Source organism: Sparus aurata, chromosome 16 (genome assembly GCF_900880675.1).
Source record: "Sparus aurata chromosome 16, fSpaAur1.1, whole genome shotgun sequence".
Classification (NCBI taxonomy): Eukaryota; Metazoa; Chordata; class Actinopteri; order Spariformes; family Sparidae; genus Sparus; species Sparus aurata.
The window spans coordinates 4545112-4556891 of NC_044202.1; the positions used below are offsets into that span (position 1 = coordinate 4545112).

Genomic DNA, 11780 nt, shown 5'->3' on the forward strand with positions numbered 1-11780 from the left:
CGCCGTGTTTGAAGTGTCATTCCTTTTAAAACAGGACAAGCAAACAGCAGCAGCCCTGCTGGGAAGGTTATGAAGTTCACACAGAGGCCTGTAAGCTGAGCGGCTGCAGGGCTGCAGCGGAGCATTTACTTTGGCTTCCTGAGAAACAAATCAGACTGTTGATACAGAGCGTGAGTCAGCTACTCCCTCATGTCACATCAATAGTTTATTTAGCAGCGGAGGGAAACCACAGAATTAGAATAAAAATTAGATTATGTGTCCCTGCGATAGAAGCGACGCATTCAATTACGCCGACTCTAAACTTCTCTTGAGGGGGAGTGAGGAGGGGTTTTTTTTTTTTTTTTTTGGTGCTGCATAGCAATACATCAAGAAGCAAAGAGTGGGAGAGCAGCATGTCACGTCTGCTGCTTCATTCTCTCGTTCCCCATTCTGCCTCCTGTTGGGAGGGAGAGAAGGAGAGAAATCTGCTAAAAGCTCTACAAACCAGGCGGCCTTTTAACAAGATGCACTTAATCTTCCTGCTGTTTGCTTTAGTTAAGTGAGGGATTGGCTTCGCCCGGGCGCAGAGTGGCGGGATGTTGACTCCAGCCGGCTCGTGAACCCTCACCTCTTATCAGACTTTATCTGCATTTGCACAGGTTTTAAGCCAAGCCGACCAATGAGATTAAATATATAGACCCCTGCTTTGCTGAGCTGGTAATGTATGAACCGCGTGTCCCACTGCTGCCTATGGGTTCACCCAGAGTTCATGTTGTTAGTATTACGGGCCTTTCATGCTCTCCAATCTCACACAGATCAAAAGGGCTTTGTGAGGTATGCCACCATCAGCCAATTAATGCCCACAAGTACAGCTGCTCCGTCTGCGAGGTCGAGACTAAGCACTTTTCACAGCTAAACGCCTCGACTTTTTCTTCCTCCGGCCTCATTTTTAGGTAATTATTCAGCTCTTTGGGAAGGTTTGGTAATTCACACCCCACACGTTGCGTAACGGGAGTCACAGAGAGTGACCTTGGACTGCTCCGAAGTCAGATAACAAAAAGAAAAAACGGGCTGGGCTTCAGCAAAGAGGGATCTTACACAAATCCCACCCACATTAACGGGCGAGGAGACACAGCCGGGAGGATTGGAGCGAGGTATTTTAGGATTAGAAGAACCTTGCTTTAGATAAAACCTCTGGGACAATGGTAACTTTTCAGGTGGTTAACTGGCACTCTGCTCCGACTCGGGCCGACTGCAGAGGGCTTCTCGCTCAAGGACACTGCAACAGGATACACAGCTGCTGCCGGGGGTTAATCTGCTGATGGCGGGACGGCGACCGCACACTGATCTCCCAAATTACACTCAGTTACATTCTCAGGAATCTTGCTTCAGCCTGACGTAGTTTATCACGAGGCGGACTTTTATTATTCTCTGTACTGATTCATATCTGTGTGTACTGCTCCACCTACACCAAGGCTTTGGTCCTGCTCTGTATGTATATATATATATATGTCTATAAAAAAGGAACAGTTCTCCCAAAAATAGAAATTCAGTCATTTCCTTCTCACTCTCAAAGTCAGGTGAAGATTCATAAGTCTGCAAAACAGCACTCAGTAACCTCATTTTATACATACTGTTGATGTCTCGCCTCTGGGTTTAATGTTCTTAACATCTGTCTGTCTTCTCTTGTTGTATTTTAGGATGCCTTTTTAACACCATGGCCAGGGGACTACAGATGAAAAATACTAATTAACTCATGTATTAACTTGTTTTCTTCACTTGCAATATCCCTTCTTAAACTTAAAGTAGATGAGGACTGGTTTTATGTGTATGCATAAAGCTCATCTGGCGTAATCCAAGTCTCAAGCAGCCCTGAGAAATTGATTTGAGAAGATGTTCTTTATATCCTCGAGCTTTTAGCTTCCAAATCAATGTCTCGGGGCATCCAGAGACTTGGGCTGCACCCAAATGTCCAGACCTCGCCGGTTCTGCACACTCGCAAACTTTAAAGGCATTCGGGGAAGTCCAGACAGGACAGACTTTTGCTGCATTCACGTGCTCCTACGATGGCAGCACTTCCCAATTTCGGAGGTCGTTCTTCCAACTTCTGTGGGTTTGTGTGCGTCTAGTCAAAAAGTGGGAGCAACATGGACAATGTTTTGTATTTTAATCGCTTCAGCTTCAGGTTAGGTTTTGGGTTAAAAACCCTAAGCCTACCACAAACACTAGTCAGCCTGCGATTTCAATTGGTTGCTGTGAATCTCCAGTAATGTTTTGTCGGCTCCAAAAATCCCCCCCGGATTTATAATCACCATTGCTTTGAGTAGATAATGACTGAACTTTCATCTTTGGGTGAACTGGTCCTTTAATGTTTATGGCACAACATTAACACTCTCCAATTTGAGGCTTCAATCCCTCTGGGCTGACCCATGATAAACTGCAGCCTACAGTGCTACTAAAAAGGCACTTAATGTGTGACAGTTTGTGTCCAAACATCACTTCAACAGATTCACCATCAGACATGCCATTAAAAACGTATACATAATGTACATAAATACTGAACTGAACCATTAGTTAAGCAGCACATTAACAAAACCCAATGCCCCTGCACTCTAATCACAGAGAACAGCTTCATCATTAAACATGACGCCATAAATGTGCCGGTAGCAAAACTAACCATCAATCACGGCCTGTAGTAGTGAAAGCAGTTCAATGTTTGCAGCCCCAAAGTTGAGGGATAAAAGGTTACAGTGTCACCTAGTGGTGACCGAGAGAACAGAAACATCTTTTAAAAATAAAAATTTTAAAACGATACAAAGTAAAAATCAAGTGTTTAACACAATCTTTAAACAGATTAGATACTCAGAATTAATCCCTGACAAAATCAGATTGGAAATGAATGTTCGAAGCTGGATGCACACGAATTAATACAGTTATACAGCAGTATGATAAAGTTCGTTGTGACCTTTGTATTTGAACAACAGTGGTGGGCCGTCACGGTGCAAACATTTCCGAAATTGCGAACGAATCAAACCCAAACACATCAAAACACACTTACTCATCTGTTGCCATAAATTCACAAGGTCCAGAAAACAAAAAAAAAAGGGGGAACAGAGGGGACAGAAAGCAGCTCATTCTGGCTCCACCACTGCGTCAAATGTCAAAGGAAACAAGATGCATGCTTGTCGTTCTCTGACTTCCTACATGTTAAAGTTTCCCAGTCTACTGGTGAATTTGTCCTTGTCAATGTTCTTGTGCTCCGGGTCGTGTTTGAAGGTGCAGTCTGGTCTCGTGCAGCCCGTGGTCCTCCAGAAGAAGCACTCCTTCCTGAACGGCCTGCGACAACGGAGAGAAACAATCTTTTACTTCAAGATTCGACTGTAAGGGAGGTATGTCACACACACTACAAATAAGCAAATGAACTCATACGAACACAGTAAATGTAAAACTTCTTCTTACAGCCACAAGTTCAAGATGAAACAATGAAATACGGCCGACAATCTACATTTTTCCCCTCTAATATCTATGATTTGAATAATTTTACATATGAACATAAAGTTAAAACTCTGAGAAGAAAAGCACGTTCTTACCCGGGCCGTGAGTAGGTGTCAGTAGCGGCCGATCTAGACATACCCAGCCCGTTGTGGATTCTATTAGGATATCGCACCGACAGTGGAGCCCCCTCTACCACCATCCCCTGAGGAGGAAAGACACATTAAACATCTAGCAAACATGTCAACACTGACAGCAGTTAAAATCAATAATTTTGCTCATCAAGCATGGCAACGTACGTTCTGTAAAGTTAACACTCCCAGCCAGACCGAGGGACGGAATTTAGGATTATTTTTATTATCGATTTAGTCTATAAACTGTTGAAAAGTTGTCTTCAAATCGCCAAACAACAATCCAAATCCCCAAACACTCTCGATTTACTGTCATAAATTACAAAGACAAGCAGTGAATCCTCACAAATAACAAGCTGGAACCAGCAAACGTTGTTTGACATTAATTGAAAATGATTGAAACAATCAATATCAAAGTTGTCGGTGATTCATTCTCTTTTGGTAGAATAATCTAGAGACAATTATTGATATTGCATTCATTTAAAGCAGTCATAACTGAAGAAGTGTTGAAGGAACGGTTTGATAACTTTCACATTTCCGTCCATATTGTAAAGTTGCAGCGGCGAAAAATAAAAAGGGGGCAAGTGACAGTTATCAGAGCTGCACTGAGGAGCCTCACAGCTTGGAATAAAAAGAGGTTTTTTTACTGAGACACGGCCGATAAGATTTGTGTCAGAGTCGATTTAGTATGATGTGAAAATAATGCCGGTTTTAAAAGAGAAGCCGACAGACTTTAAAGCAGGAATAACTTTACAGAGCGAAGGCCCTGCAGTCTTCAGTCACTGCTTCAATAACACAATCAAAGAAGAAGTTTTTACCCTCGTCTCAAAACTTACTGCTCTACTTAGAATCTGCCAAGTTGTGAATACAAACTCGTATTATCTGATTTTTTTACTTTTGCACTTATACAGAATATAAAACTGTGCGCCTTTGCTGTCTGTAACGTCAGTGAACTTAAGATGTTTATTTTGTGGCTCCAGCTGAAGATTTTGCTCAATATTAACACTAAAATACTGTTTACAAGAAGAAATATCACAAAAAGAAGTTAAAAAAGACACATACATTAATGCACTGGATGGCTCTGTCACAGTCTTCCTTCTTGGTGTAGTTGACAAAGGCACACTGTTGTTCAAGCAGCATCTTGATGCTGTAAACCGTCCCAGCTCTGAGAGAGAGAGGAAAGGAAGAGAAGGTTAACACACAAGCTGAAATCTTGGAGTCAATAAGGGAAAATCGGCACGTTAATTACGCAGCAATAATATAGATACATGGCAGGCTCAGAGTCGATACACTTGAGCCTTCTGGTGGACATATACCAACACTACAGCATCAGGCAATTTCTTATCCAAAATATATCAGGGACTTGAAATTAACCACCAAAAACTCAAGCTGCACCTGCTTTAAAACACGGCTCAACTTAACTTTTGTCCTAGCAGATTTATTTTTGTCCTTCCTACTTAAAACTGCTGTTTTCATTCTTTGTTTTCTTGGAGCCGAAATCTTCTGTGTCTGTGAAGCTGTAAACTGTGAAGCATCTGATTCTGACAAAGTGTGGAACGACATCCTTAAAATGAAAACCTGCCAAGAGGTGTGAAGGAGATCAGACTGAGGTACTTCACCTGCTGAAGAGCTCGTGGAGCGTTGTGTAGGTGACAGCAGGGGCCAAGGATCCGACCCAGATGGGGAACAGCTCCCTTTGTACGAAACAGAAGAGAAAGATGTTGCACTATGGTTACAATTCACTTTAAAAAAGGTTCGCAAGCATTAAATTAAAAAGGCATCCAACTTACGGTTTCACAGAATTTCTTGAACGAGGGGTCGGTGACTGAGATTTCGATCTGTTTTGGTCCAAAGTATCAATGTCTCTGATCTGCAGCGCTCTAGGACGACTTGTTTGTCGGACGATCCACTCTCCCGCATCCTCCGCTTCTTCCTGGACCACTGGTGGATCTGGGATGTCCTTACTGGCACCGAGTTCTGAAGAGAGCCAACAAACAATCAGAGAATTCAATACCAAAGCGACGTGTCATCTCTGCATCTTTCAGAAACATTTTGAGACGCTTACCACCAGGAACGGGATTACAGTCGCCACCAAACAGAGATTCGACAGCTTCCTCTAAGGTGGCATGTGTTTTCAAGGCCTCGGAGCTCTGCGCCCAGGTGAATCCCATCTCCTAAAATGACAGTTAAAAAAAACCTCATAAAGCCAACATCATAACACCCTACACACAGTAAACACAAAAAAGACACCCTTGAGAATCTCATGAGAAGTATCAAGGATGTCAAACTCAATTCAAATTATATTCAAAATCTAACTGATTTGCACAGAGCTTACGAAAGCCGATTGTAGCCATTCACATTATAGATAAAAGCCAGGCGTTAGCAGATGTTGGGGGATTTTTTGTCCAGTGTGAAAGCGGCGCAAGTGGTGTAGAAACAACATCCTGAGACTCAACACCTCAACGAAATAGGAGATGGTTGTTGACTTGTCGACTGACAAGGAGAACAAATGAGGGAGTCCCCTTCCACACAGGAGCAGTGAACAGTGTGGGAAACCTGAAGCTCCTTTGAGTCCGGTCAAAACTCCTGACACGGATCAATACCTCCCACTTTGCTGAAAAGTCCTAAAGAAGACTCTGCCTCAGGACCACCAGAACACATGAATAAATCAAAACTTATTTGACGAACACAAACATGAATTTAATCTACAGAGTGAAAAAACAAACCAGGTGGAGCGAAGAAACTGCTCTGGAAGTGAGAGAGCGTTCCATTTATAAAAAAGTTGGACTCTCCAACAAAACATTCAGCAACATTCTTTTATTGAGTCAATCGTTTATAGGCCTATACACAACTTACCACAACCAACTTTCACATGAGCTTTACACACTCTCAGTTCTCTACTTCAGTCACTGTGGTGAGCAAATGACAGTCATTTATTAAATCAGGGGATTTTTTTTTTTTTAGCCTTGTAAGCTTCACTCACCATGAGGTGCAACGTCTGTGCTCGTTTCAGCTCTTGCGCGGCGTCCTTGCTTGAACTTTCCAGCTGCAACACTTCCTTATAGATGAGTGAGGCCTCGTAGTATCTCTGCAGAAGTGAGGGAGGAATAAAGGGCAATAAGTAAGGGTTTAAAGATTTAGGTAATGGAGCACATTAACTTTTGGTTAAGCATTGATCTTGAAAGAAATTATTTGCCAATACGATCAAGTTCTTCATTTGCAAACAGCTTTCGCCGGCTGCAACATGAAAAGCTGCTGTATATGAAAGGACAAACACCAAAGCAAGGTTAAGTGGATTCAGGCGCAGTGATTTACCTTGAGCCCACAGAGAGCTTTCCCTTTCCTAAATAAACCTTTTATCCAGTTTGGCTCCATGAAGAGTGCCAGGTCAGCATCCCTGAGCGCGTTTTCATACTGCTGCATTCTTTCAAAACAGAGTGACCGATTTCCAAACAACCTGAGAGAGTAGTACACAGAATTCAAGGTCATTATCGGTAAATGCTTCTGGATGCTTTAACGGAAAAGGCTGAAGTCAATTTAAGTCTTCTTACTTAAATTCCTTTGGGTTGAATTTAATGGCGTCAGTAAAGTATTTCACTGCCATGTCGTACTGACCAGAGGCAGCCAAACGATTTCCAATACCTGTGGGGAGGAGCAGAGACAGTTGTGCATGCTTCGGTACCTTTCACGCGATCGTTTTGTCAAATTCTCAATGAGAAAAATGTTAATGGAAAACAGGAACTTACCAGCAAGCTCCCTGCTTCTTTTTGCCAACTCTTCAGCCTTATCATCCGCAGGTTTCTGTTAGAATTAGAAGCAGCACATTAGTAACCCGACGGCGTGTTGGGGAACGCAGGAAACAACAAATCTGAGCGAGGCTTCCTGTGAAAAATGAGATTATTTTAAAAAGGCCAACCGGTTATTGTTTGACCACATAAAATCAAGCTATAATTTTTTATTTTTTTTTATTAAAAAGGGAAAGGTTTTCGTTTCCAGGTTGACAATAATTTCGTGTCGCAAACAACTTTTTATTAATGCCTCACGGACACATTAATATTATGTTTTCAGTGTTCCCACCTCTTTATCGGGTTCAGGTTTCTCTTCCTTCTTCTTTGGAACTTCAGCTTTCTCCACTTCTTTTGTTTTTTTCTCCTTGGGCTGCTGAACTTCCTGTAATTTTGTTTTTTCCTTTTTTCTTTCTTTTGCAGGCTTCTTGTTACTCGTCTCCTCAGGCGCCGATTCAGTCGTCGAAGAATATGAATTATTTAAATCCAAGTCCTGCTGACGACAATCAAACACAGGGTGGTCGTTTTAAGATAACCATCCACTATTGTTTGTCAAATACTGGCAAAGATTCTAATCTTTAAACAGAGTTTACAAGTGAATTTGGAGAAATCAAACACAGTAATGTGACAAACAAATGTAAAATGCACCACAAACCTTTTGCTCCTCATCTTTTTTCTTATTCTCCTCCACAATATTTTCTTCTTTAATTTTATTTTCACCGCTGCTCGCAACACATCCAACTGCCTCTGTTGCATGTTGTGTTTTAGCAGATTCAGGAGATTCTTTCGTTTCAGCATTATTTTCAATTACAGGGTTTTCTTCCTGATTTTCTGAGGAGTCTGACTTTGCTTGTTCTCCCTCCTGCGATGACAAAAAAAAATATTACAAACAATCATCTTTGCTTTGCTGTTCTGTCTGTATTGTATTTCTAGATGCTAATATTTCATTCACAGCAATCATGAACCAAAGAATACTTACAGGTATAATGTCTTTAACAGCATTCTCCTTTTCTAATCGTTTCTTTTCTTTTTTACGCTGTAACAGAAAGAAAAACGATGTGTTACAAGTCACTGTCAGAGTAAAAAGCAAAACCAACATTCAAAATGATGTTAAACCTAATAATTGTGCCAAAACTGACCAATTTCTTTCGCTTGTTCCTCTCCGTTCTCTCCTTACGTTTTTCCTCTTCTTCTATCAATTCTTTTGCATGTCTATCGGCCTCCTGGGAAAAAAAATTATGAGTCAAGTGTTTAACTAAAACACACTAAAAACACACCGTCTAAGACTAAAACAAGCTAATTGTGTCATGTTTTGAGGATGAATTCAATCTCATCTCCAGTTATATTCTCCAGATAGTTACATCCCATATAAACAACACAATGAACCTTTGTGTTTCACTTTCCAAAAAACAAAACACAAGTGCAATACCTCGTCAGTGAGCTGTCTAATTCTTGGATGTGGTTCTAAAGGCCTGTGGACATGATTGCGTGGATAGAAGCGATCATCATCGTCGTCATCATCATCATCGTCGTCATCATCTGAATAAATGAGGTCTTCCTCCAGGTTGTTCCTTATAAAATCTAAACCTGGGAGACAAACGAAAAGGATCCAGATATTCACTGAGGTGCCCTCATTTCAGATGGATCACCAAACACATTTTAATCAGAATTATCAAAGAAGAGGGTAGATAATCTGATTCATTACCGTCCTTCAGATCTTGGTGGTGCATAAACATTAGTGAGTGTTAGGACAGTTTAGTGCAGTGAACAATATCACTAGTTGCATGTGCAGTAGCAGAACTTGCACATTAACCTTTCTTAGTCTTAATGAGCTTGATGAATAACTGTGCCTGTACACGTTTGTACTGTACACATCAGAACTGTTCTTCAGATGGGGTATTCACCTTTCCAATGTCTAAATTGGGAGATCAACAATCTGACATTCACAACTCCTTTGACCTTCTCTCTCCAGCTGTTTTTTTATTTGTTGCCCAACTATGTCTGCAACTTTCCATGTGAACAACTCCAACATTAAAAGCGCTTTTCCATGTGCAGTGATTCCCTCATATTTAAAATGGCATTGCATCACCCAGTTTCTATGCTGGCATGCTTTTCAGTCTACCCGAGGCTGCATTTAGACCAAATCAGATGTTGTTGCGATTAGCGCAGGAGGAAAAAAAGTCTCCTCATTGGTCCCTGAACTCTGTGTGTGAGTACAGTGCCAGGTTTCAGGCTCCGAGCTTGGTAGCAGCAACTCTTCCACAGAGGCTCCCTCCAGCCACAACAACTTTGCAGAGTATTTCCCCTCCCTTGTTGGTTCAGTCTCCTGGCAGTACGATGTTGTTTGAAGCACCAAGCGACAGAATAGAAACTGACACCGAATGTGTTACATCACCAACTGCTTATAACAAAACATGAAAACGTTCCATCGTAAGTATTATAGAAGTAGACTATATTCTTAGTGTCTGAATGCCAGCTTCTGTGATAGGCTACCGCAACATGCTGCCTGGTTGCATTGATTGTGTTTTAACTTGTCTGCTGCAGGACCACAGTTTTTTTGTTTCCCCTCCCAACAACAATTGAAGTGTGCACTGCACCCACTCAGGCTGAATGCGAAGACTGGCATTTTCGCCATTACACCTGACCTGGTCTGAATGTTTGTTTGTTCAGAACAGTTATATACAGTTTTGCTTTCCAATGGCATCACACCTACCATTTCATCCCTTGGCTGCCCCCTCCTGACCTATACTTTCCAAATGAAGATGTCACACCCAAAACCTCTCAATAAAATGACTGTTTGCTCGTCTCCTCCTCACTCCTCGCTCGCTCTTAAAATGGAATGCAACGCTGTTGGCGACAAAGGCCAACCATAAACCTTAACAGACAGGTCATCAGAACATTATTAACAGTAAACAACAGTATGGCAACAGTGAACAGGATGCAATCTGCAGTTTACCGTCACAAGGAGGAGTTGATTGCCTTCCCCACCCTTTGTAATTGGTATCTGTATGGGTGCCGTGCTGTCTACTCCTGACAATAACTAGATATCAACTGTGCAAAGTTTCTAGCATTTACCTTTGCAGCTCTGAGGCAATGATTTCCCCCCAAAAAAGTCAAAATAATAACCACCATGTCTGTCTATTGGCGTCTATTTTACATAAACTGATGTGGCCTTTTAGATCTAGTGACTAAATAGATATTGACAGACATGGGCATTCACAGGGTGATTCAGGAACTAACCAAGAAGACTGAATTTGTGTTAGGCACCATCAGCTTGTCTAACATCTGCCATCTCTAATAAATAAGATAAACTCTAATGAATAAGACTTGTTTAAAATGCATTAATTCCCTCCAGCTCACTTCTCCACATTGACTTTGAAATAACCTGCAACAGCCAGAAAATGCCTTACCGAAGACAGAGCTGACGACATCCATAAAAGAGCCCCCAGAGTGACGTCCATGTATGAAATCCACCATAGATTCCTAAGAGGGAGAAAAGACCAGCTGATTGTGAGTTGGCTGTCATCTGCAGCAGTGACAGCAAATGTGCACAAAGATTATTTATATGTAAGGAGTACTGAAGTGTAGTACAGTGTTTCCCTTTTATGAGGGTACATTAAAGAGGACAGTTTGAATTTGGTTAACAAAGTAAAACAATAAGCTGCCATGGCTTCCTACCTACTGTTGGCATGATACCAGCAACACACTGTAAACTGGACAGACCGGTTATGCCACCTTGATAATGACAGTACAAGATTTCCAGTCATCATACTCACATGGGTGTGCATTAGTCTCGAGTTTTCTCGGATTCTAGCAATAGGAGCGCCTCCTGAAAGTCAGAAAAAGGGGGTTTTCAAATCCATAACAGACATGGTTTTATTCATCACATAACTTGGCGAGGGTCAAAGTCCGTGGATAAAGGTGACACGATTACAGTCGCACGGACCTGCTCGCCAAACGCCAAAACGTTAGCTAGCCAGCTACTAAGCTAACTAGCTTAACATGTTGACGAAATAGGTGAAGTTCTCAGTAAATGAAACTGAGCAACTGAGATATCAAATTATCAAATACAACTCGAAGCCGTATTCTTACCTTTAACAATCTCCTTCCTCCTCGGCATGATGTGAACTTGTGTGTTTGTACAGGTGTCCCGAGGCTGTATTTATCTTGCTGAAGGCAAATTTTACAGTGATGCGATGACTGACTTCTGATTTCCGCGTCTTAGCGGTGGATGTTCGTCACTCTGGCTTTAACCTATCATGCACTTCCCCGCCTCCAAGAAGCTCCACCAATCAAATTGTATAACTCGCTTGTTATGGTGATCCGGGGCTGTGATTGGATGTGGTGCTGCCAATCACGGCAAAGTAGGCGGGATTTGGCGCGACGTTTGTGT

At 41.8% G+C, this 11780-nt stretch overlaps 1 protein-coding gene across 1 annotated transcript; it reads right to left on the minus strand.

Annotated features, from left to right (window-relative positions):
* Positions 1 to 307: 307 nt before the first annotated feature.
* Positions 308 to 11636, minus strand: LOC115597743 (nucleolin). Its single transcript, XM_030443992.1, has 18 exons — positions 11480 to 11636; positions 11164 to 11216; positions 10798 to 10870; positions 8817 to 8974; positions 8527 to 8610; positions 8367 to 8423; positions 8043 to 8249; positions 7680 to 7880; positions 7349 to 7403; positions 7154 to 7244; positions 6918 to 7059; positions 6586 to 6690; positions 5668 to 5776; positions 5393 to 5579; positions 5222 to 5296; positions 4665 to 4767; positions 3570 to 3676; positions 308 to 3315 (listed from the first exon to the last, which is right to left on the minus strand). The coding sequence occupies exons 1-18, from the start codon at positions 11505 to 11507 to the stop codon at positions 3180 to 3182; spliced, it is 1971 nt and encodes a 656-aa protein (XP_030299852.1). The 5' UTR covers positions 11508 to 11636; the 3' UTR covers positions 308 to 3179.
* Positions 11637 to 11780: the final 144 nt, after the last annotated feature.